Here is a 27,079-nt window from a genome sequence, read left to right as displayed (position 1 = left end):
TCACATTTTACGCACGAACAAATTCAAAATTAAGGTATATAAGTAATTTCGAACGTAGTTTATACAGAGGCGACGCATAAGTGCGCGTGGCCACTCATTTGATTCATCTTGATTTTATTCCTCCACGAAAATAGTTATCTTGGACCTATTCCACATCGTTAGCATTTAGTAAACTGTAACATGATCAAAATAACCAAAACTCATTAAAAAAACAAAAAGAAGCTAAAGGATACCTGAAGTGCCTGAAACGATAAACGAATGGTGCTCCCTGTAATAGTTAAATGCAAACCACGATCACAATCGTGCGTAATTTGTTACCTCTACCGCTTGTTCAAGCACTGCTAACAATTATGATGCACGTAAAGGAAATCACGTACACAGTGAGATTTCCTTTCCGCTGACGCGGCCGCCGAGAAAAGCTGCATATATTCAATGCATATCGCGTGCTCGCTGTGACCTCGAGTAAGGACCACATTTAGAAGCCCGCGGAGGCGTCTAGCATTGCAGTCATTTTTCACGCGCCCGAACCTTGCACTTTGCACCGCGATAACTTATAACGTTGTCGTCGTGAAGGAGACCGACTGCAGAGGCCACGGGAGTCGTGGCGGTAAGACAGCCGCACGAAATACAAGCCTTGCCAGCAGGCACGGAAGTTAGGAAGCATGATACTAGTTGTTAAGCGCGTGTTTACAAATGACACTGATGCCTTATTGAAACACCATTCGCTGAACATGGCAATAACTTATGCTTTGACTCCTCTCAGCTGTCGAATGGATAAATGATCTTCGATCCCCTCCGGTCAGATCACCCTGGGAGTTGCAGGCGTTTGCATAAATCAGCACCTATGCATTGCAGGTACGTTGAGAATTACTTTCAAGCCGAGCTGATTCTTCACGTTGGCGCGATGTTGTAACTAGTGTTATAGGCATGTCTTTGCACACTGTATTGTAAAAGAAACAGAAAGAGAACGAACACTCCGATTTCTAAAAAAAGAAACCTGAAACACACATCGCCGGCAATCAAATCAGGCTTTTTTTTTTTTTTTGCTCAAGGCTGTCGGATTACCGCATGTATACAACCGGTCGGATGCCGTGTTATTCCCCGCTGGGCACTTCGGCAACTGTAGTTTATCTACCAGGTGCAGGTGTATACGATAACGGCAACAGGTCTCCTCCTCGTCGCCTCAGCATGGTAAGCCACTTCATCCCTCCATACAGGCATCACCGATATAAATTAGCACTGCTGCACTTAATTAATAAGACAATTTCGTCAGTCCGAGGCCTCTCATGCACGCTGCCACGTGCCGATACGTTCTGCTTACGCATAAGTGCGAAATATTCGCACGTGCGGCTCATTCGATTCACGGAAAAGGACACTGCAGTTTACGAGGCCGCGTACTGGCCTGCATGGCTATAAGCCTCAGATAAGTCGAGAACGCGTAAATCATTAAAAGAAACCCGCTGTTGAGCAAGAGGTTCTGGACATAAGGACACAAACCTCTTTGTTTCAAAAGCGTCATGCATCTGCAGTGAGGGATTCCCCACATTTTACCAAGCGTGGCATTTAGTCTATACAGACACGAATGCGCCTTTCTCAAACCGATGGACGCACGCATTGTGTCGAAGGGTAAATAATGAACGCACTTCGCTATTCCCACGTCCAGAAATGCTAAAAGCGGCTCGCACGGAATTAAGCTCCAAAGCCAAACGTTTCGCTTGTCTCTATAGGCTTCACGGTAATGTAACTGCGAGGCCAAGCAAAGCATTCATCACAGAAGGTTTGCGCAGGGTCTGTTTGGCAAGGCACACGCTGTAGGGTGTCCGTGTCATGGCTAATATTATAGTCTAAAACCGTGGGATCCAGCATGGTGACCGGCCACTCATACAGCAAGTTTCCTTCGAATGCAGTGGTAGAGAAGCGGTCTGCACAGAGTATACAGGGTGTCCCAGCTACCTTTAGCCAGGGTTTAAAAATACGCCGAGGCACTCTAAGACGACGCGACCAATTGCATGCTGCTGGCAATTGTACGGATCAAGTCACATTATTTTTGCATTGTGCTTAATTGCGTGATTAGTCGATATTAATTAACCAACTTCGCAAGCAACGGAGATAGGCGAAAAAGGTCGATGAGAAAGTTGTACAACGGTCCGCAATATTCCGTTTGAACAGTTTCTAACTCTCCATCCATTACGCGTCAGCTTTCTTTCGCTCACTGCAAATGCCCGCGAAATACAAAAAAAAAAATACCGCGTGACATGCCCGCTTGCGCGCCGCGATTGCAGTGCTCTCAAACGTTAAGTGTAGGAACGAACAGATCATTCAGCCTTGTGTGCTGCCCTTTAAAAGGCAACAGAGCAGCGACGTAGCAGTTGGCTGTGCGATTTACGCCAGCGGTGTGCTTCCCTCGCGGCGCCTGATGATAGCGACAAGCCGACACAGTCCTTATCGCTTGCTCTCCCGTAATCGCACCGCCAGGGCGCGCCTGGCACTGTCCTGTCACCTTTTAAGCAGCAGCACACTCGGCTAAATGAGCTGTTTGTTTCTTGGGCGGAACATTTGAGAGCACTGCAATCGCGCAAGCGGACATGTCACGTGGTATTTTTTTTTTTTGTATTTCGCGGGCATCTGCAGAGAGCGAAAAAAAAAGGCGATATGTAAATAGGTGGAAATTTAGACACTGTTCAGTGGGACGTTTCGCGGACAATTCTGCAACTTTCTCATTGGACTTTTTCGCCTATCTTCGTTGCTTGCGAAGTTGGTTGATTAATATCGACTAATTAAACAGTTAAGTCCAATACAAAAATAGCTTGATTTGCTATATACAATAGCCAGCAAAATGCACCTGGTCGCGTCGTCTTAGAGTGCCGCGGCATATTTTTAAACCCTGGCTAAAGTTAGCTGGGACACACTGTATATGCGTTCACCCCTGGTAATTATAACCGCCTGTGGCATTAGGTAATCTAGAAAAGAATAAAGCTTGTAATATTTAACAGGCAAAAAGAGATCACCCAGAAATTTAGAGGGAATATGTGAGACCAGACATGTCTGCAATGGATTTGCTGCAACTTAGTTGCATCGTCATGTGGCACGAATTAAACAAAAAAGTTTTAGCGAGGGCGTTTCGAGCCTGCAGATTTCCTCTATAACGCCATCATCGCAGTGACGCCACGTGCCTAGCAGTGCGCAGTTTCTAATAATATCCCATGACTGTCGGTCAGCCTTAATTGCGCGTCTTTGGAGCGCCTGATAGTTGCCGCCTTAGATAACGAAAGTATGTTTAGAGTGACCACCATGTATTATTATCCACCCAACTCTTTCCCATTAAGATGGTTTCGAGGATTTGCTTAGAAAAGCTTAACTAAACGTGCATAACGGATATAGTGGAAGTATATAACCCGCAGGAGGAGGAAACTAATACAGGGGGCTACGGGGCTTATATTAGCATGCGTGAAGATGACGGTGGCTTTACTGGTAATTTGTTTTAAATGCCATTAGAATACGAGCATTTAGGAGTTGAAGAGCGGGCGTGTTTACGCATGGTGCTCCACCTGCCACGGTAATGCTCCAGGTCCCGGCACTGATATCGACAGTTCGAAGTTTGGGCCCTCCTGTGGTCACGGCGTTATCGATATCCCGTAGCTTCGAGAAATCCAGTTTGTCACTGTCTACCCCGAGGTTGCTAAACTGCACAATGTGTCAAGGAGCTACTATAGTCGGGTAAAACTGAAGGCCGAAGCTGCAAACGCCCCTCCAGCCAATGGCGTTGACCGATTCTCCCCTACTAATCGCGGGGGGTGGCAGATGAATGGGATTAACCGCGACGTCATGAAAATCGGTCGACGCCATTGGCTGGAGGCTCTCCTTGGAGGGGCATCTACCACTTCGTTCTTGAGTTGTATCCGTCTATATCCATTGAAGACCGAACACTGTAGCAGCTCACGTATAGCTCACGAGCAGCGCTGGGAACCAGGGCAGGATTAAAGCACGGCTAACGCCCAAAGTTGTCGGTACTGCCTCTGTATTAAATCAGCCTGCTTCGACAAAAGGCACACTCAGCAAGCCACTGCCGAAATATCGCCCACAGCTGGTCGGCCCATCTCGGGTCTTCTCACACCATTTCCCTCCGCTCACGTGTGCTAGTATTTCCATCTTGTTCGCAGCCAACGGCCAATTACGAAGGCGCTCCGCTTTCCGCGGAATTGTTTCCGCCGCTGCGCCATATCCCTCCCCCTCTTTCTCTCGAGCGAGTGGGCGGCGGCGAATGCGGGAGGGGGAGGGGGTTAGGCGAGCGGCGCGCCCTTGGCATCAAGAGTCTGCCAGACGAGGGGGGAATCTCGGTTCGCTTTCCTTCGCCGCTTTCTTTCCCTCGCGCCACGGACGGAGACGTGCTGGAAGCGTAAACCAACGGCGCCGTCTCCTCGGAAACCGTTACTCGACACCGCGAGCGCACAAGTGACCCCTCGGGAACTTTGCGCAAGGGTTGAGCGAGAGGGTCGCACGAAACAACGCGTCGTTTCTCACGGATCGCGGGAAACGCCGAGGAGTGATGGAATTCCACCCTTTCGCCCTCGCCGGATTGCGACTGCACTGTAAGCTGAGCATCAATCTTTGAGTCATTCCTCTTTTCTCTCTTTTTTTTCTACCGAGAAACAGCTTTCAGAGGGGAGGGAGCAAACGCTAGCAGCCTATCCAATGCTGCAGCGCTTTTTAGCCACTCTATTCGGCCCCATCGCTCGTTTTGGATTCTGCAATCGATCAACTCTTTCACCATCGAAGGATCGCGGGGCCACACTTTCGTACGGCATTTCGAGAGCGACGAAGCACTTTCCCCGCTACAGTACGGCGGCACCGGCGAGGCCGGACACAAACAAGAGGAGGGGGAGGAGGATGTCTCGTGGTCGCTCACCACATCCATGCTGGCGCGCGTCCGGCGGTGCGCTGCTCCGTCGGACGGCGGAGACGCGGGGCTGGGCTGCGGCCGCGCTTCGGCCAACGCTGCACCGGCGGGGCCTGCAATGGCGGCGGGGCAGCACACGCTTCAGTCCCCCATGGAGAAGGCGCCGACGACACATTCACAGCGCGCACAAGAGCACCGGCACGTGGTCATCAGGTGTGGAGCGGACGCAGCACACAGTTTCGCTATCGAGGCGGCCGCAGGCATGCGCGGAGCGGCCGCCCGCCGAAGGCGCACACCAGCAGCAGCGGCGCGGCCGGCGAGGGAGCACACGGGACGCGCACGACGCGTTGTCCCGCGGAGTGCGGCCGGACGCGGGGGGGCGACACGGCGGCGGCGCGCGAGCGGCTCTGCCCTCCTCGCTCCGTGACGCGACACCCTCACCCTCGCGACGCGCGCGCGCACGCACGCCGCGACCCGCCGTGCGCCGCCGCCGCGTCGCAGCCGCGGGGGAGGGGCGTCGTCCGCGCCGTCAACCAATGGTCGCGCTCACCTGGTGACACGGTGACACGCGCGCATGCGCGGTGGCGGCCCAAGGGGACAACATCTTCCCCTCCTTCCTTCCCCCCTTCCGCGCGCGACCGCGTCGCGCCGCCGCCGAGAATGCCGCCGCCGCGAGTGCCGCCAGTTCCGCGCGACGCCGCGACGCGCCGCTCGCGCCGGGGCGGAAAGAAAGGGGCAACGCGCCCAGACGGGGGCGGGACCCGGAAGGTGGTGGCGCGCGGGGGGGGTGAACACCTGGGATCCTGCTCGACCAATGGCGAGGCGGCGCGAGGCCACGCCCACTTTCTTGTTCGTCGCGCCAAGTAACGCACGACCAAAAGCGGCGGGACACGGGGCGCCCCCCGGGGGTGCTCCGGAGAACTAAGGGAGACGCGCCGGAGGATGCGGAGCAACCGGACGCCGCCATCATCCCCGCTCGGAGAGGACTCGGCAAGGAGAGAAGGCTGTCTGCCCTGCGCGCGCTCTCCGGGCACTCATGCGATACAGGTAGCCTTGACACTGTTGAACTTTGCGTCGGGTGCTGCGCAGCGGAATGATGTCGATTTGCAGTCAAGCATAACCTGTAAATGGTCGCTAGAATCTCCCTGTTGTTTTCAGCCATGGTGTATACCATACGGTCCTGCTATCGGCGTGCGTGGCTTCTTATAAGCCAGAAGAAGGGCGAAATATGGTACATCATTTCCATTTACAAGTTAACTAGGCTCGTTATGCGAGGTAACTACACGGAGAAACTTCTAGTTCCAGCAATTACCAGTTTGAGATAACCCACTCTTCATCGGAGGCTTTCTTTCTTGTGTTTCACTGTAACCACGCAGAAACGATTTCATTGCATAGCCGCCGCAACGACTACAATGACAGCAGAATGGAAAATTTTAGGTGAATTTTTTTTTTTGTGAAGCCCATATTCGACTAAAGACAATGAAAGCATAGTGTAAAACTTTTTTGACTAAACGCCTGATTTGTAAGTTGTAACTGTCCCTATCTCTTCCAATTACGCAGTGCGCGTATTTGCTTGCAACAAGAATTACACCTGCTAGAATTACGCCTTCCAGTGCTGTCATTCGTGCGTCTAATTATATGTGTAATATTCTGTCAATCAAGCAGCCAATAAATCAATAACTGTTTATACATTCAAACAATCAAATAGTAAATCAAGGAACATACATGGAGTTTGTCGAGAGCGATGATAACAATATGCCTTACAAGTATATCAGTTATATGTTCTTTGGCAGTAATATTTTTCGACCAGTTTTCAGCGAACGTCATGGGCTATGAACCGCCGCCTTGAAAAAAATTGACCCACTTGAAAATCTTAAAACAAGCAGCTATAGCTGCAGAAGGGTGGTTTGCGCCTATAGACCGATGATTGGTTCGTAATGCTATCAGCTCTCGTGCGACTCGCACGCGTGTTTCGTGTACTAACCTCCAGGAAGCAAGCTATACACCGGTCCCTAGGAAAACCTTGCCGCAAAGATGGAGTGAACATTGATGAGGGGGGGGGGGGGGGGCGGGGGGGGGGGCATTGCATTTTGCCTCCTTACTTTGGCCTCATTCCTGTGCCAGACAGCGTGCGTTGATGGGGATGCAGTGGCATAAAAGTGCTAGTAAATTACGAACGCGTTTCTCCACGCGGATAGCCACAACTTACAATGCCTGTGAACTGCACACCTGGAAACAAGCGGCATTTTTCTTTCTCGCAAATTTCGACGAGCCACTGACCTCTTGTCTTGTCGCTGTTTTTGTCATGCATCAGAACTTTCTAGCGACTCAACTTTCCGTATATAGAGTGTGTCGAATAACACCCTCCCCCCCCCCCCCCTTCCCCTGTGAACGTAACCTCGTCCCTAATAAGTGAGCCGAGGTTTTGAGGAAAGGAAATGGCTCAGTAACCGTCTCGCATCTCGATGGACACCCGAACCGCGCCGTAAGGGAAGGGACAAAGGAGGGAGTGAAAGAAGAAAGGAAGAAAGAGGTGCCGTAGTGGAGGGCTCCGTAGTATTTTCGAACACCTGGGGATGTTCAACGTGCGCTGACATCGCACAGCACACGGTCGCACAGGTTGAGGTTATGAGCTCAACCGGACGTTTGTGGTACATACTGCCTTGCCTCGTTTGCCGAGAAGCGGCGTAGTCCTATGGATGTCCACAGTGAGGAGGGAAAGGGGAAGGCGCGCGTTGGAAAAAGGGAGCAGGAGGAACGGGAAATGAGGGGATGGCCAGGTGCGTGCGATAGCGAGTTTTCTCTCTAACCTGTGGTGAGGAAGATGCTGCTCATTAGTCGGCGGCAGGCGCCTGCACGCGCGACCCTCTTTTCAGCACTACTCTGTGGAGGAACAGGCTTTGCCCACTGAGCGGTGGCTCAGTGGTTAGGGCGCCCGGCCACTGATCCGGGGCTCACCGGTTCGAGCACGACCGCGGTGGCCGCGTTTCGATGGAGGCGAAACCAAAAAGGCGATGTCAGTGCACGTTAAAGATCCCCAGGTGGCCGAAATTATTCCGGAGCCCTCCACAACGGCACCTCTCTCTTCCTTTCTTCTCTCAGTCCCGCATTCGTCGCATTCCCACGCGAGGGCAATCAGTGAGCAGGCACCCCGGAACGGGGGGGGGGGGGGGGGGGGGGGGGGTGCAATTCTAGGACGTTAACAATATAAAGCACAGTGGAGCTCAGCTTCGTACCCAGTCGTAAAGCGATTCGTTTCAGCAACCTAAGCCAACCTTGTACCACCAGAAGCCGACTGTCTGACTCCTGTTCATGAGCATGATGAGCAGAACTGAAACACACTAGTATGCGCAAACGTCTTCAATGCAGCCAGTCACTGCTCGTTTGTACAACTTCATGAAGCTGCCCGTTTCAATTCTGTTTATATGCATTAACAAATGCACCTTTGAACAGTGCAAAATAAGAAAAATATAAACTTTATATACAAATGAATCTTAGCATGAATAAAACAAACTCGAAGTCTTGCCCCCTCCACACACAACACAAGCATTAAACAAAAGTTCCGGCGCCCCTGCCAGTGAGTGGCACACAGTGCCTCAAACGCTATGGAGATATCGGGCCCTGCTTATTGAGAAGTCGTGGGAAGAATAATATGGATCGCGCATCGGCTTTAAAACTCTTTCCTCGCGCTTTAATAGAAACAGACAGGTTCATTGCCTTTGTACGCAAGCACACGCGACATTTATTTGCACGAGTATCAAACCCCATTCATTATTATTATTCGGTCCGCTGCTATACGCGCCGCCATGCATCGCACACTAAACAATTTCTCACCATTTAGGGTGCAAGTCGGCTGTCCCCAGACGAAACACCTTTGTCCAATCGTTCGGTGCTAAAAAATGGTGCAGAGATCAGCACCCTTAAGGAAGGGTGCACTTAAGATACTTTAATGATGTAATGGTTGCACCCTCATTAAAGGGTACTATTTTTCCATAACACCTCTACGAATGCATGTTGGTAGGGTGTTCCACACCGATCCACCCATGGAGCAAAAGCCTTGGACTGATGCGCGCCCTCTAAACTTTCATGCTGTGCGCACTTCCTGAAGGGTGCTGATCTCTGCACTCTTTTTAACCCCCAAAAAAGGGTGTTCGTCTGGAGACAGCTGATTTGCACCCTTAAGGGTGAGAATTTGCTTAGTGTGCGAGGCAAAACCTCGTATAGGGGCGAAGGTACTGCAATGCGTGCTGCAGACGCTGCCGCTAAAATTTGCTTTGGTAGCCGTCCTGGCGGATTTTTCCATAACTGTATATGTCAGCTCAACTCTCTATCAATAAAGTTATTCAGTTCTAACGCTATGCCAGCCGTGTGGTTTATGGACCTCCATGCATGGTGTGGACATTACAGAATTAGTTGTACAAACTGAAAACATAGCTTGCGGCCTTCACGCGCTTCGGGACAAGCTGCGCGTGTATGCTGGTGAAGTTATAACATTGACTAACGTTGCACAAGCACGCAGGACTGCGCGCACTTCTAACCCTAACATAAAGGAGGCTGTCCACTGATCCGGCGCCTTCGTTCAGCCTGCCATCTTCTCCTTGGAGAAGTATTACCACCTTCATTATATCCCATTAATTATCCTCTTCATATCCACGAACTTGCACATATGAAAGCCGAGAGGTGGTCGATATTATGCAGTCGGGGGCAGGCTTTGTGGCGCCTCAGAGAAAAAAAAAAGGGGGGGGGGGACGGCAACCATCTATATAGGACTTCGCACCTCACGTTGGTTCCAATGTGGAATGTCGAAGGAATGTCGAAGGTTTGTCACTTAAACCTGCTGAGGCATCTAAACCGTACTAAATTCGCATCTTTCTTGAATAACAAACTACATACTACTTCGACGTCGCTTTGGAGAATGAAACATATTCCTGTACTGTGAGTCACGATGATAGAGAGCCCACGTTTTATTGTCTTCATATCATACAAACTTCACATATTGCTCTTGTCACGCTCTCAAATGTTGACAGGGCTTATTATTTACACGAAACAGATATGTGTACACACGTTGATAAATGAATGCTTGGACCGATGAGGTCGTGAAATATTTGGAAAATAAATTTTGGCTCGGAGTTTACATATTTCCTCATAAACAAGATCTGGAAAGTACTCTGTAGGCAGTCATAAAGCTCGGGAGCGACCCTGTGATCGCTAAAAGTAAGGCGAGATCAACTGCAATCGGTCGCCCTTGGACCTTTTACGTCATATATACGACAACTGCTTTGCCTTATATGAAATTTTAAAGACGCCAGGGAAAATTTCGCAGGTAATATCTGTAGGTTAGGACAGCTTGAGTGGCCCCGCATGCTCTATCACCTTGGATCCTCATTCACACAGGGTATACCTGCGGATACACGTTCGTGACAGGTTGTAACCGGTTCCGTATAAATGTTCGGTTGGTTCTGCTAAATTCTCCGTTGCAGCTGCCGATATATACGTGCTTCCAGGCGTCGTGTAACGCAAAAAGGCATTCATATCGATGAGAGTGCCTTGCGGCGCTCGACACGGAAGTAGCCTTGATTTTACAGCAAGGATAGATAGGTCACGGAGCTGGGTAATACAAAAGAAGTTTACTCCAAGAACAGTCTTTGTCAAAAGTACACAGCCCAAGGAGTCTGCTTCGGAGCCCTACAGCGCGGCTCCTCTTGCATATTCAGGGACCCGGATGTCACGAAGGCGGGACGAACCAAAGTCCTCAACCCTCACAAGCATAGGACTGTCAAATGTGCTTAAAAGCCCCGCTACGTGGCTTGGAAGCAAACCCCTTGGGCTGTGTATTTTTGACATACACTGTACATCGTGAGTCCGCGGATAATGCGATGGGTCCTTATTGGAGTTGACTTATTTGCTTGTCTGTTTGTTCATTCATTGTTTGCTTATTTGGTCTTGTTTCAGTGACAGTCTCTCTTGGAAAGGGAAAGGGTCTTTTGTATTCCACTGCTCGTTTACGTGGTGGGGACGGATATTAATACGGGTAAGTTCACAGCGAGTACCTTGTGGAGGAGCATACTGCATAGGGGCCTTGCTTCCTACTGTATCCCATAGTGTGTAGTCTAATAACGTAAACGGCCCTTATTCATGGCGAATGTGTTTCGTGGCTAGAAATGCGATATACCTATACATCATGGTGAGTATCTCGCGGGGACGGATAATGCAAAGGGTCTTAATTTCAATGCGCGCAATATGCTGTACGTGTATCGAGCTAGTGAAAAATGCCTTTATTTCGTCGTGAATAAGCCTTGGGTCCAGATAATTGAAGGAGATTATTTTCTATACCGTATTTTATCATTCGCCACACCGGGTCGGATATAGAACGGTAATACTTGGTTTATGGCTTGGTTTATGTAGGTTTAACGTCTCAAAGCGACTCGGGCTATGAGGGTCGCCGTAGTGAAGGGCTCCGGAAATTTCGACCACCTGGGGTTCTTTTACGTGCACTGACATCGCACAATACACGGGCCTCTAGAATTTCGCCTCCATCGAAATTCGACCGCCGCGGCCGGGATCGAACCTGCGTCTTTCGGGCCGGCAGCCGAGCGCCATAACCACTCAGCCACCGCGGCGGCTAGAACGGTTATGTATACTATACTGAAGCCTTGATGGGCCCCAGTTAACCGCGATTACAGGAACCGGAAATTGATGGAAATAGAACGGCGATTGCCTTCGGCCCTTGCACCATCGTGCAAATTCTCCATTTTCAAGAGTGTGAAATTGCATGCTCGCAGTAACAGGAGTTCATGTTTTCAAAGACCGTCACAAGTAGGCCGCTATTTCGCTGCGTTTTCTTTATGCATCCCGTGTATTGTTTCCGGTCGGGCGATACGTAAGATTCGAGCTTGGATCGACAGGTTTGGAATGGCTTGATTCAGCGCAGCGGATTATATAAATCTTTACTGCATTCAGTTATTTTCTCGTAGACTTAGACCACGAAGGTACCGACGAAGTTTGAAACCGGTGTGTTTCGGGATTTCAGAAGACGTTTCAAACGATAGCCTACTTAGACCCGTCACTATAGCATATAGAGCTTATGTGCGAACACGAATAGAGCCACTTAACCGCCGTGCATGACGAAGCTGCTTGGGGTCCAAACTCAAACAGCGAAGTATTGCACGTGGAAAAACCCCTGCATTTCCTGGCCATTTAATTTCCGTCAAAATATCCAGTGCGACGTCCACGCGGTCAGAATTTTTTTTTACGAAACCGAACTCTTTCGCTTGTAACTCTTTCAAGCCACGGCCGCTAATAATGGATGCCACTGGAGAGTCACTTCCGCCAACGAAATTACCGGGATACCCTATCTCGCCGCGTGTTGGAGATACCCGCGTTTGTCAGGGTCGTTGGTCGGACTGCCCCTCAGCTTGGCAGTGCTGCGGGAAGTGCGGGAGCAAGTTGTCCCTACCCTCTCCGAACTGTTTGTTCCGTCCCGGGCATCATGCGTGCGGTGTTCACGCGAGATCTCGCCCGCCGCGCGTCCGCCCGACTCCCCCTTGGCCCATTTCTCCCGCTACGCCGGCCGTACGTCGGTGCTCCTCATTTTTTATTGCACCGGACGCCCACGCCCCACTCTTTCTTTTTTTTAGCTCAATCTATATATATATATATATATATATATATATATATATATATATATATATATATATATATATATATATATATATATATATATATATATATATATATATCACTTTTTCAAGCCTTCTCAGCAGTAGCGGGCCGTGTTAACATGCTCTCACTTTTGATTTTTCTTCTTCCCTCTTCTTTCTTTCCTTATTCTTTCCGGTTCTTTGTATACCCTTCATCTTTGTTTTTGCCGCGACCACTCCGTTGCCTTTCTTGGAGCAAATGCCCCCACTGGCAGCCATGACTGTTGTGATTTTGTGCACGCATGGCTCTCTCTATCTTCTCTTTCTTTTTTTTTCTTCTCTGCTCCCCTCCCTCTCCCATTTTTTTTTTTCACTTGGCTTTTGGCCTGGAAGAAGATAGGCGCGCGCACACGCAATGCTGGGGTCCACCGGCCGCTGCCGCAGTTGCGTGTCAAACCGAGCGAGAAAAACGAATGCCCCGCAGCGCGTCGTGTGTTTAGCTTGTGCCCCCCCCCCCCCCCCCCCCCCCTCCCGTTCCTTTCTATATTTGCTTTTTAGCGCTCGTTTTCAAGTGGCTCGGCGTGTTCGTTTGTTTTATCACGTTGCGTCCTTCAGGGAGAAGACTGCAGGCAAACACGCATATTTGTCTTTGTTCACTCTTTCCTTCTTCTCTTTCTTTGGGTTCTCTTCCTTCTGTCATTTGTTCTCTTCGCGCGACGTATAAGCTCGGGGGGGGGGGGGGGGGTAGTTGCAAAAACGCGTAATAGAACGAAGGACAAATGACCAAAAGCGGAGACAAACGGAGTACAAAGGCACGCTCTGAAAACACACAGCCAATTGAGCATCATGCGGCCAGCGTCCGCGTGCTGGACGCATGCATGGGCTCGCAGGAGACTTGACGCGGCTATCTGGCACCGCAGCAACGCGCCCGCGTTTACCCTGGTGTGTCATTTGTGACGGGCCGGTTGTGTGCGCATGCAAAAAAGCATCCCCTTTCCTTTTCCTCCTGGTTCACCATTTTCCCGCTTTTTTTTTGTTGGGTTGTGTGTGTGCGTGTCTGATATGTTTTTCTACAGCTCCACTGCAGCGCGGCTGTCGGCGCATGGCGTCCTCCGCTAATGGGCCACGGAGAGCAGAGCATCACTTCTTGCAAGCTGCAGCCGCATGGCTGCTGACAGCGCGGTGTCGGAACGCTTCCCGGCGAGGTATTTTTTATGGCCATTAATTTCGACGTTGAGCGTCCCCTAAAGAGTGAGGCAGGCTCGTTAGTGCTTGCTCTCCTTTGCATCTCTCTTTTTGTTTTGTTTAGGGGCTGATTCCTGTTTTGTTTTTATGAATAAAATGAAATAACGATGAAGTTTTGTTTTCCTATACGACACTTTGTGTGTGTGTTAGTGCTGTTAGTGTTAGTTCAAGATATGCCCTGCATGTAATTTTCATCCTTACACACTGTCGGCTTTTTCTCGGTATGCCTAACCGGATGGCATATCATTCAATCCCTAAAGATACGGGAATACATGATGATGCGTTCAAGAACGACAGAAGAGATGCGTGAGCATTGGTCTCCCTGCCGAGCTTCGGTGGCAGGATGGTTGTGCTCCAGGAAAACAACTGCGCCGGAAGGTGCGGTATAATAACACCGCAGAAAAGATAAGAGAGATGACATGAGCGCTTTCTTCTGTGAACACGAAAGAGAAGCCCAGGTGTCACCCACTTCAAGATGTCTATTAGATTGATAGTAACGAATGCCTGTGCACGCGACTTAGTCATCTGTAGACGCATACACACAGATGTCAAAACACGTACCAAACAGGTGCAGAAAACTCGTGCTACCACATCCACCGTGCGGAGAGGCCCCTGTAAGGCTAATCCCGTCTGTATACATTTACGCCGCCATCACCACCACCATGCGTGTACCGGGTGTACACAACACAACAATCTAATAATAATAATAATAATAATAATAATAATAATAATAATAATAATAATAATAATAATAATAATAATAATAATAATAATAATAATAATAACAATAATAATAATAATAATAATAATAATAATAATAATAATCAACCAATCAATCTTTATTTTTTCGGTGCCCAGGAACAACCCAAAGGTCTTGGTGCTGGTACACCATTCACACGCACAAAATGTACATTTATTTCACTACAAAGAAAGACAAAGGAAATGTCGCAGTATCTGTCTCATATATCGTTGGACACCCAAACCGCGCCGTAAGGGAAGGGATTAAGGAGGGAGTGGACGAAGAAAGGAAGAAAGAAGTGCCGTAGTGGAAAGCTCGGGAATAATTTCGACCACTGGGGATCTTTAACGTGCACTGACATCGCACAGACACACACACAACAATCTGCAGCAAGCAATACGCGACGCCCAGGAGCGCTTTGGCGAGGCCCATAGACACCGACGTCCGACTTCTATGCAGGAAAGAAAGGACCTGCAATATGCATGGCGCTCCAATAATAAATACACGGGCGACCAGCGAGCGATCAAAGAACTGCGCGTGCGCTGACATATTCATCTGGCATCACAAGCAGCGGGGACCGCGGTCAATAAGGATCTCAATGCAGACTTTGAAAACAATCGAAGTTCAAAAGTTATACGAGCCTGAACTGAGTTAGCAGCTGTAGAATTGAGTACTTCGAGCAAGGAGAAAGAATACGACACCTTCTTCTATAGCTGCGGAGTAGAGATAATTATACACCTTGGAAGCGATCGTCGCGAAAACTGTCGCAGCTCGGTGCCGAGCACGTTCGTTGCGGTGCTCAACGACCGTGACGTATCTACACTTTAATGGGGCCCCACGCCCTCTACGCCCGACTAGCTCTCTTTCGTCTAAGCTTCTTTTCGTGGCATAAACCCGCGCATACATGCATAGACAGCACGGTTCACGCCGTTCCGATGCCGAAGAAAACGCCAAGCGACGACGGCGGCGTCCGCTCCCTGGGGTCCCGTACCCGGAGGCCGGGACATTATTCGCGCGCGGCGCGCATAACTCAGCGGCGCGTGTGCACTTTTACGGCCCTCCGAAGGCCGCCGGAGCAGAGCAGCCGAGCATCTCTCCCCTCAATCGCTGCAGCCGCGCCACCCGCGCGGAGGCGATAGTCGCGACGCACAGGGCTTGACAAGGGCCCATCGCGCGCGCCGCGTGGGTTAGTCGTCTATATATGAAGGCCCGCACACGCATGCATGCTCGACCATGGCGGGGTCGTACGCGGAGGGTGGATGGCTGCTGCGTATACAGGCACGATATTATATAGTGACGTCTGCAGAGGGGAGGACACGTGCCATGTTGTACACCGCAAGGTGGGTGTATTATTAGGTAATACACGGACGTAGAAGTGGCGACCTCAGAACGCAATCATGACCATCCGCTTCGCACACACGCACGTACGCACGCACGCACACGCGCACGCGCGCGGATTGACTAAAGAACGGCCAAGTTATGGAAAAAGTATAAAGTCCTGTTTCGTGTACACTCCGGACACAAATACACCTATGTGAGAGTAAAAAGGGGAGTAAACTGTCCTCTAACACACTACCTTTTGTAAAAGAGAAAGCTCTAGAGGACAGCTTGCCGCATTTTTTACTCCTTTCTGTATAGAGTGTATACAGCGCGGAACTCGCAGAAGAGGTGGAGCAAATGCCGGCAGAATCTGCAAGGCTAACCTCACCATTAGCCTGCAGCAACCTCAACTCAACTCAAGAAGGTGACAGCATTATACACCATCGTACGTTCTACCTTGCTGTCCGCCCCAGTGGCCGATATTTTTATTTTGAGAGCTTCACGAACATCCCTGCCGAGAGGCTGTGCTTCATGCTTTGCTCCCGGACTTAGGAAGAAAGCATGCAGGAGCGTGACCATTATTTTTTTCTCTCCCAAGCTGCCACCCAAGCCATGGCGGCAACACAAGCTCTGGTAGATTGCAAACAGCAGGCGCATGCTACGCAAAGGGTGCGGTGGCGAAATGAAGGTCATGTATTCCTACACTGCCACGCCATTAAGGGCGCACACATGATCGCAGGCAAGCAATCACTCCCACCACGCACAGGGAGACGAATCCGCGGGCTTCCTCACTCGCGACTAATGCTAATAACTTCGCCAAACAGCCTGTACACTCTGTTTGAGCACGGAACGTTCTTCGCAACGTTTGAGAACGCATATGCACCTATACAAGTATACCAATAACCACCGGTGTTTCGCCAATGCCGTTGTGTACATGGCCCTCATCCGCAGAATATATATGTATACTGCACAGCAAACCGGACACAGATAGCTCTGTGCGAATGCATATTATAAACTGTTCATAGTGAACCGAATATGAGACACTGTTGTCCCCATCGGAGTATGACCTAATCTGTGTTTAGCACGTGTCAGCCGCGCTTTTTTGTTTTCATTTCCATGACGAAATCCATGACATTTTATTTCCATGGCATTTCGAAGAGGTGTCTACTGCCAGCTAAAACGGCACTGCCACTCCGGGGTGGCTCGGCGGTTAGAGCGCTCGGCTGCTGAGCCCGAGGACGAGGACGCGGCGGCCGCGGTTCGATGAGGCCGAAACGCAAGCCACTCCATGCAGTTGCGATGTTAACGAACCCCAGGTGGCCGAAATTAATCCGGAGCCTTCTCATGGCGGCGCCCCTGGAAGCTAATATGTCGCTTTCAAACGTTTAACCTCAAAACGGCACCGTCCGAGCTCATCGTCAACTTTTCAGGTCCCAATGGCACCAGCGCTTTCCAAAGTACGCCTACTAGAGCCGCAGTGACAGCTTTCGGACCTTTTTCGAGGTTGTCCTCAACACCGCGTTACTTACTGGCCTCTGTACAGTGGGTTACTCCGCGATCAGATACAAGTACCCCTCCCGGCGCAGCCGTCCACCATACATCCTCCTCGCTGTATCTGCGAGCATCGCCAGCGCCCCATCGCCACCGCCGGGGGAGCCCATCGTGCGGTCTCCCGCCGTGAACGCCGCCGGGCGACCGTGTATAAATTGCGGAGGAGCCGCGGAGACGCTTTAAAAGCCATCAGGCGTCGTTTTTACGATCCGGCCAAAAGTTGAATCACGGCTGGTGCGCTGCCGCCGTCGCTTCGCGCTGGTGGCGGTGGTGGCTAACAGCTCCCAGAGGTCATTAGGTGGGCCGCGCTAACACGGGACCCATTAACTCGACGGCTTTGACGAAATTAACGGGACCCCGGCCGCCGGTCTTTGGCCGCAGCTCGACGAGGCGGGGGAGACGCGGCCACTGCGTTGCCCCCCCCATCGGTGGCAGCGGGCCACGGCAGCCAATATCTCGGCGCTGGCCGCGAGATCGAAGCCAGCTGCCGCTTCTTCCCCGGTGGACGCGGGGAGGTGGCCCGACCGCGCTCTCAGTGAGCGTACAGTTGCATGCAGCTGCATGGAAGCCAGTTGGATCAGAGTAGTCGATAGACCTGGCGAGAGTCCGAAGCAGTTTGTCGCTGACGTTGGCGTTCAGCCAGTGCATTCCCCATTTTCCGGAAGAATATATGAACGGAATGTCTACCTTGACCATCCTGAAATGTCGCAGAGCATTTTTCGGGAATAATATATGAACAGTGTGTCTGTCTTTACTGTTGAATTTCAACAGAGCCCTGGGACAAGCTCGAGTGTCTACAGGTTGGAAAGTATGCAGGTAAAACGAGGTGCTGCATGGTGTATGAGGACCGTAGCTGCCCTTGGACATAGATTTACCACCCTCCGAATTGCAACTTGTAGTACAGCTAGATGTGTTTCTGGTGCATGTGATAGCGCGCTAATTTGCATAATAGGGATTATGCTCGAAGAATACGCAGTTCTCGTTCTGCGCATCGCATGAAGATTGACGGCCTCGATGAAATCGAGGAGGTCGGCAGGAGCACGGAAGTGTATATTTGAACTATACCCTTGGATCAGCCCCTTGGATCAGCCCTTGGATCAATACTACCCGCATTCACTCACTCACCCACCCACTCACTCACCCTCACTCACTCATCCACCCACTCTCACTCACTCACTTACCCACCCACCCACCCACTCACTCATTCAGCCACTCACTCACTCACTTACCCACCCACTCACACTCACCCACCCACTCACACTCACTCACTCACTCACCCACTCACTCACCCACTCACTCACTCACTCTCACTCACTCACTCACTCACTCACTCACTCACTCACTCACTCACTCACTCACTCACTCACTCACTCACTCACTCACTCACTCACTCACTCACTCACTCACTCATTCACTCACTCTACCCGCATTCAGACTCATTCGTTTTTGCTGACTCAGCCACAGCACTCACTCACACTGAGGCATGCACTGCATTCACACCGGCATTCACTCGGTCGCTCGCACTTTCAACCATACAAACATGGACAACCTCACTGCCTAAGCACTACCAAACACTCTAAAAGGCGCGGAAACCCGCCACTCAAAGGGAAACACTCCACGCTAGAGAGAACCGTGGCAAAACAAGTTGGTTTTTCTGGGAACCTCACCTGCGGACTCAAAGAGTTGCACGCGAAAAGCTCGAGCGCACGGACGGCTCTCACATTTTCTGACTTTCTTTCTCACTTGCGTTGACGAGAAAAGCGAATAAGGTGCGGGTATGAACAGGTTGTGTGCCGCGGAATGGCAGACTTTACGACTCGGCCCAGAGAAACTTTACCGATACGAAAGAGACGAGACACGGGAGCGATGACGCCGTTACCAAAGCCTCGTGTGGCACATCAACAGTGCGCGCAACTATAACAGATCGACGGGAGGCGGTAGGGTTTAGTCGGAGGAACCCTTTCGCTCCTGCGGCGGTTGCTCGTTAGCCGGGGCATCTTCCCGGGGCTTATCCCTCGAACCGAGTCCTGATTCCACCCACCCTGCCGCCCACCCCAACTCCCCGTCGCGGGGTGCGACAGCGTCAACAGCATTCCTTTCCCCCCCCCCCCCCCCCCCCCTTACGTTTCTCGACGTGGCTTCTGCGGGGGTGAGCAAGACAGGCTGTGGCGAACGCACCGCAGCACGGGCAGGGGTTGACTTTGGCAGAGATTAATTTTGGGAAAATGAGGCTCTTCGATCGAACTAGGTGACGACGCTGCCCAATGCTCTACGTGCCGGGGGTACTCTATTGGCTACGGCTTAGGAGTGATTGAAAGGTCGACAGCGTTTGTCAACCTTTCGGCGCTCTTTGGGAGGCTTGAACGTGTTTCCTCGTCAGCGGGGACCGGCCTGATGGCTTTCGCGTTAGGCCTAGCTCTTGCCGGCTAATGGGAGCGACGGCTGCTGTATTTGTCTCGTCTTTACTTCGAACTGCACTGAGCCCCTCCCTGAATACTATGTTCAATGCTGACATTGCACGGTTTTTGTGGAAAAAGGCACAGTATAGCTGCAATGCTAGCCACTTATTCGGAGTACTGGTATTCGGCTACTGTATTATCAAGATTATTGCAGTGTTAACTGTTAAAGGTTGTCTGTACAGAGATGACGTCCTTAGTACGAAATGACGTCATCATTACGAGACCTCCCTTACAAAAATGGTTTATAGACAGTCTATAGACTTCTTAAAGGCTGTATTGGCTTCATATAGATATTTAGTTTTGTCTACTCATAGTCTATAGACTGTCTATAGACAAAAGTTTACTAAACGTGTATGGCCATAAATCTATACCTTGTCCATAAACTTTCTATAGAATTCGTATTGCCTATAGACTGTTCTCTAGGGTCTGTCTATTGTAAGTCTATAAACTTCATATACAAAAATCAATAGACAGTCTATAGACCGTCTAAAGAAATTTTTGTAAGGGTAGTAGCACAGCTGCGACGGCGGCGGTGGAACCCATCCACGTTGGTGCACCGCATCAAGACATTGCGCAGTCGCGTTACCAAAGTGAAACGACTGCACTTTCTTGCAATCAGCGCCAGGGCCACAGGATTATGTGTTCCCAATTAATGTCACAAGTTCCGTTCAACTATGTTGGCCAAATGTTTCGGCTTGTAAACAAGTTGGTGCCATAAATTCTAACCTGAGATAGGTATTTGATCTCGTCCGTCATGAGGTGGTCATCGACAAGCTCCGACGGTGCGGACAATCGATCGAAACTTAGTGGGTGATTGAAAAGTAATTTGAGGCACATTTTAAATACTGTCACTTATGGTGGATGCTCATCTTCCAGATTTATCTTTTCTATTGTGGTGTGCCGCAAGGGTCCAAAATGTCGCCACTATAATACAATGTGTTCGTAAACGACGCTTGATTTCGTGTAAAGCATTCAAAAACATTTCAGTACGCAGATGGCCTGAAGCTATTCTGTTCAGTGGATTCTGTTGTTTATAGCGACTAGTTTCAGAAGGATGCTGAAGACGTGAATGAATTGCGCGGGCGAAATGTACTAACATTAGCAGTAAAACGGTAGCTGTTGAATGCGTTAGCAGCCAAACGTTCATTTATCCGGGGTTGACGCACTAAGGTTAGTTATAGCCTAAGTGGTACACTAAGGTTCTTTACATTCGAGGTCAACAAACGAAGATATTTCTACATCTGTCCTACATACACGAAAGTGCGTTATATCCGAAGTCGCATACTTAGGTTCTTTAATTATATCCGAGATAAAACACGGATGTTCGTTATATTCGAAGTGACATACTTAGGTTCTTTATATCCGACGTAAAACACGAAAGTTCCTTATATCTGAGGTGGAATACTAAGGGTTGTTATATCCGAGGTAGTATTATCTAAGTTTGTATTGATAGTATCTAAATTCATTCGTGGCCCGGCGGACAGGTGACATTGGCTGCTGACAGACAGCGGTAGCCATTTCGGTTTGAACAGACACTTTTAATGATAATGCATTTATAAATAAAGACACCGTTTATACATGCATCAAACCCACGACACCCTCACACAACATGGCCCCATTAAACTCATGTGGCATTACGTAAACGCACCAGGAATATTTACTCCCCCTGATTTCACCCTTAGCACATCTGCAGTTATATTCTACTATACTTTCTTTTGCTACATAAAGTTGTGAAGCCCTCACATTTCTCATTCACGACAAGCTGGACACGTAGCGACAAAGCCCGCACTGGAATTGTTCACAGTAGCAGAAAAGTGGGAAGAAATTATTAAAGTGTTAATATCATTGACGTTCCGTGAGTATAACGTAATTCCCGGTCTATATTCCGCACCCGAAGCACAATCCACAGGTCTGAATTCTGCTTGTTTTTTTTTTTTACTAGATTGCATACGGAAGGTGCGGGGTTCAATATCCAGAGCCGTCGGGTACCCAACGGTGATACAATGGGTACAAGCCTAGTGCTCGGCCTCTCAGAGGTGAAATGCTTGAGAAATGGGTCCTTGACCCTACCTTGTGTAACGAAACTACGCGCCTTGTGCCATGGCGCCCTGAGGCCAAAAGCAGCTCTTACACCATAAAAATTCATCATCATCATCATCATCATCATCATCATCATCATCATCATCGCTATCATCACAATTTTTACTAGAGTAACCAACAGAGCCCACCAGTCGGAATATGGCAATTAATCACCATGATTTCGGGGGGGGGGGGGGGGTACTCCTAGCTGTCCATGCATTATACGCATTATGGAAATTGTGCGCTTGTGAGACCATTATTTTCAATTCAAAGAAAATTTTCTAATTCCAATCAAGCGACGCTTATATATTTGGCGAATACAAAAATATGGAAACCAAGTTAACAAACACCCAAATGGCGACTGAAATGAATGATCATATTCAACAGATTTCTAAGATTCAGACTGACTCAAGGAAACTATGGTAATCTTGCCGCTAGGTTACAAATAAGCTTATGTACTGCCATTTTGTGTATATCGAATTATCGATATATCGAACTATTTCGCGCGACATCTGTGCAGGTGAATAATGTATCTTCGACTCACATTATTTCCATTTCAAATGGACTGTGACCATTATTTCCATTTCAAAGACAAATTGGGCGAGCAATATTCTTCGAAACCAAGGTACCAGTCGCTGCCAGTGGCAGCAAGCTAGGCTCTAAAAGCAGGATGGCCAAATTGTTTACTGAAGCCTGCTCGAGTTTTGCTGGAATCTGCGCAGCATTACTCGTGGCAGGAAGAGTTCCTTCGACAGGAAGAGTACTTCGCCCGGTTAGCATCATAGACTGCCGGATGGCCGGTAGTCCCATGGATCGTTTAGTAGGTGTCCCTTCTCGTCGATGGTCTGTGGTCTTGTTGGAGTTTAGAAGCCTCGTGACTAGCGTCTCGCCGTGAACCCTCTGCGGGAGGAGCTCCCGGCGTGAACTCACTGCACGAGCACCGAACTGAAACTCTCGAACAGTTTAGTCGTTCTTCTGTTGGCGCTTTTATATATACCCTCAGCTGGAAGGTCCGTTCCCTTCGCTCCTTCTCCCGAGCGGAAGGCGTGGTCAGCTCATTTCTCGACCTGCCCTCATAAAAATGGTTAATAGACAGTCTATAGACTTCTTTAGACTCTATTGACTTCCCATAGATATTTCTTTTTCCCTATTCATAGTCTATAGACTGTCTATTGACAAACGTCTACTAAAAGTGTGTGGCCATAAATCTATAGATTGTCTATAGACTCTCTATAGGATTTGTATTGACTATAGACTGTTTTATAGGGTTTGTCTATAGAGAGTCTGTAGACTTTATAGACATAAGTCTGTCTACAGTCTATAGCCTGTCTATAAAGAAAATTTTGCAAGGGTGGGCTTAATGCGCTTGATGACGTGATGCGCCATCTGTTTGCCTTGCTTTCCGGCACTGCTCCGGCGTCACCAAACAAGGACGTGCGGATCCATCACGTGATCACGTGACGTTGAGTCAGCGAGGACTGACACAGTGTAGCTGCCGTCCGAGCTCGAGGCTGCCGAACAAGAGTGGATGCAATCACGCGCAGCTGACACCAGGAAGCACGCTTTGTAAAACCAGTCAGCTCTGCGTTGGAGACGGAAGCATAGTGGAAGTTTCACAATAAAAAACAAAAACAAAAACATCATGATAGCAAGAAATGTATCGGACAGAGCATGTTATTATGGACAATTTTGAAAAAAAAAAACTGGCTATTTCTCAAATGGCAAGATTTCAACTATTAAACATGCATAGAACGCTTATTTTAAAATTAAAAATTCAAATAGATTAAGCAGCTGTGCGACATAACTTGGTGACGGGGGGTTGACCTAAAAGAAGAGTGGCGATCCGCACGCCAAACCCAGATTCTTTGAAAACAAGTGGATTGACTCATTCCATCTGACACTTGAAATCTCTCTTGCTCAGATTTATATTGCAGATGTCAGGTTTGGATCAAAATGGGTTGCGATAGTACGGACAGCTCTGTTCACATACATACACACACACAAAAAGAATTAAACGGCTAATGTGATATTTTTTGCTTACCATTCTATTTGCTGATTACTTGCAGCGAACGCCTCTGCCCGAATTCGGATATCCGATTCGATTTGTTCTATATGGCATGTTAAAACGGAAATTGAAAAAGTGAGGCAGTCGAGCGTTACTGTCGTCAACTGTGATAAAAAACAACGCCGAAAATGAGATTCTCGTGGACAGCCTTATGGGCAGCCTCATAGAGAATCAAAAGGAGGGCAGGCACGGTAACCGTAAGAGATTGCCGAGGGGTTGGTGGGGGGAAACCATGGAGGGATAGATAGAAGAAGAAGAATGCAAGCCAACGGGTGCAGTTACCAGTGCACAAATTATAGCTGAGATAGTGAGACTAATGTCGCGCTGCCATGATCTATACGGCTAGCAAGGTTCTCTTCAACTTTTCTTGGACCACATTACACCAACTAATAAGAACTCCTAGGTGCTTCGCCCGCATGGTTTCGCGAGATCCAAGGCAAAGTGTATATTATCCAGTGGGACTATAGCGTACTAGACCTTTCAGTTACCAATTTTCCGGGTGCTTTAAGCTTATGAACATCACTGCTCTGACAGCATTCGCAATGGTGTTGACCTTTTCCGATCGTGCCATGCGCACGACTGCGTGCATTCTTCCGGTCTTTTTTCCATTCCTCTCAATCCCTTCGCCGTCGCTGTGGCTCAGTGGTTACGGTGTTCGGCTGCTGACCCGAAAGACGCGGGCTCGATCCCGGCCGCGGCGGTCGAATTTCGATGGAGGCGAATTTGTAGAGGTGCGATGTCAGAGCGTGTTAAAGAAAATAGGTGCTCGAAATTACCTCTTTGGGGCATTAAACCCCCTATAAACCAAACCATAAACCACAAACCAAACCTCTCTATCCCTTCAAGAAAAATCAGGTAACTCCGTTGTCAGTTACGCATTATAGTGAAAGTAGCAGGAATAAAACTACATACCAGTTGTTTAAAAAATGAAAAATGAAAATTGGTTTTTGATGAAAGGAAATGGCGCAGTAATCTGTCTCACATCTCGGTGGACACCTGAACCACGCCGTAAGGGAAGGGATAAAAGAGGGAGTGAAAGAATAAACGAAGAAAGAGGTGCCGCAGTGGAGGGCTCCGGAATAATTTCGACCACCTGGGGATCTTTAACGTTCACTGCCATCGCACAATCAGCTGTTTCACTGTCAGTCGATTTTGTATAAGCAAGCTCCGTAGCATTGCACCCCACCATGTAAATTGCAACCCAGGGACTCAACTTGCAACTTTTATGCAACTTTTATGCAACTTGCATATATCATACGACGGTGTACCGCATTGCTCGGAGCAGCGCCCCATCACTCGCGGTCTCTTTCACCGACTCGCACTACGCGAACAAGAGCAGTCCGCAGGCCGTGGAGGCCCTCGAAGGGTGCGCGACTCGGGCGAGAGCGCTGCAGTGGGCCGCCGTGCCGCCGTCCCGCGGGAGTGCGTTCTCCATCCCCGGGATCCGCTAACGACCCCGCCGCCTGAGCGCATCCGCGCGGTCCGTTCTAACGAAGCCATCGATCGGACAAACAGTCTCGCGGCCGTCTCCCAGAGCGCGCGAGCAGCTAGCTCCTCGCGCGTGTATGCTCTGTGCGTACGTAAGCATACACAGACAAGCTGCGCGGTGTATGGGAACTCGCGCAGTTTGTGTGCGTACAGGAACACCGCGAGAAGCCGTTGACGACCGGTGGACCCCGAGACCGCAGAGCATTTTCTTTTCTCTCGCCCTGTCCGCAGGGACGGCGGAGCACATCTCGTCCCGTGACCCCGAACAAATTACGCCGACACAGACGAGAAAGAATGCTCGAGCCCCGATGGCCTCGTTGAGCGGTGTGGGCGCCGCGGACACGTACCCCTCTGTGTTTGTGCGCGCATGGATGGCTGAAGGCAGCAAACATGGGCGTACCTTCGCCCCATGACAACTAAGTGATCTGGTCAGGCGCTGCGCGCGCGTGTAGCGTCAGCCACTAGTCTCGTTGTTCTTGCTCACAGATTTGCTCGCTCACCTTTTGGTCTCCAGTACCCGTTTTCTGCAGCATTTATTAGTATTTTCTTCAGGCTGACGGAAGTGCTGTTCCGTTCATTATTCTCGCGACGTTAAGAGAAATTTGGTGCAGCGCGCATGCGCAGATGGCTGCGAGGAGCTAAGTGCAGGCTAACATATGCCACTGTGCCGGCGCAGTAAAGTTCCCGCTCAAAAGGGTCGCGGCAGCATGATATATCGCTTCGCGTAATTTGAGAGATCACTGCCCTGCGGCTCTGGGGAGTTACAACTAGACGCTTTTCGTCTCGTTCCAATAACAACATCGATTTCTTCCACTAAAGATGCAAACAAAAGAATCTGAATCTTGCTCACTGTTTAAGTGTATACCTCAGCGCGAAATTGTGATTCCAGGCGATAGATGTGAGGGATTCTGCAGCCTAGTGAGCGGATAGGCACACATAACTTACGCTGGCGTTTCGGCGGCTCAGTCATGAATTTTAGCCAAGGTTCAGGGGCAGACTTAAGGGGAAAGGCGGGGGTGTGGGAATTTTTCATGAGTTCTCATGAAAGCCATAAAAAATTTTCATCCTCGATGAAAATGACCTAGAAATGTATTTTACAAACAAGACTCCCTCGCAACCGCGCCTCGTTCAAGAGTTGTCCATAGGTCCGCTTCTGCTAATGCTAGCCCTAAACTCATCATTGCGCGCGTCATGCAGCTCCGCAACGAGGCCACTCAAAACCTGTGTTCGCAAATGAGTCACTCAAAGTATTGGATATCGCAGAGCTATAACATAGACAGTCGGAATTTTCCCTAATAGAGATGAAAGGTGACCTGACGCGTTTTCTCGGCTATCATTTCTCTTTATTTCGGGTGCGCCTTAGAGAGAGCAACTGGATACAGATTACTGGTGCTGCATCTTTGTTGGTAGCTGTACGGAGGTCAGAGAGTGCCTCACTTCGCGCATGGGTCTCATATATCCCTGTGATTCAAGGCGTAAAAGGCGCTGGTCTGAGCGTTAGTTCTTTGTATTTGTCGCTGCATAAAAATGCCCATAAAGACAAAATTAAGGAGGGAGAAACAAATTTCGCGGGAGCAGCTCTTCTCACTGCGCGTT

The 27,079-nt window shown here is 49.6% G+C and overlaps 1 protein-coding gene and 1 long non-coding RNA gene across 6 annotated transcripts in view; one reads left to right on the top strand and one right to left on the bottom strand.

Moving 5' to 3' along the window:
- LOC144120712 (zinc finger protein basonuclin-1-like) overlaps positions 1-27,079 on the bottom strand; it is a 325,073-nt gene that overhangs the window by 187,080 nt on the left and 110,914 nt on the right. Inside the window, exons 1-2 of one of the 4 annotated variants that reach the window (XM_077653370.1) lie at positions 5,448-5,623; positions 4,907-5,010 (exon numbers count right to left, since the gene is read on the bottom strand). In XM_077653370.1, coding sequence (XP_077509496.1) covers positions 4,907-5,010; positions 5,448-5,473 — 130 coding nt within the window. In that variant the 5' untranslated portion in view covers positions 5,474-5,623. Of the gene's footprint in view, positions 1-4,906; positions 5,624-27,079 lie in introns of those variants that run through there. The other 3 variants (XM_077653371.1, XM_077653367.1, XM_077653368.1) reach the window with 3 other exon arrangements.
- Positions 4,340-13,900, top strand: LOC144120715 (uncharacterized). Of its 2 annotated transcripts, none has more exons than XR_013312478.1 (3): positions 4,340-4,589; positions 10,850-10,928; positions 13,614-13,900. It is a non-coding gene; the product is annotated as an uncharacterized LOC144120715 (long non-coding RNA). The 2 variants fall into 2 exon arrangements; XR_013312477.1 differs by lacking the exon at positions 4,340-4,589 and adding an exon at positions 5,804-5,944 and having other exon boundaries at positions 13,614-13,872.

This window comes from Amblyomma americanum, chromosome 2, assembly GCF_052857255.1.
Source record: "Amblyomma americanum isolate KBUSLIRL-KWMA chromosome 2, ASM5285725v1, whole genome shotgun sequence".
In the NCBI taxonomy this organism is placed as follows: Eukaryota; Metazoa; Arthropoda; class Arachnida; order Ixodida; family Ixodidae; genus Amblyomma; species Amblyomma americanum.
The sequence above is the reverse complement of the archived record's forward strand: the minus strand, read 5'-3'. Positions and strand labels throughout refer to the sequence as shown.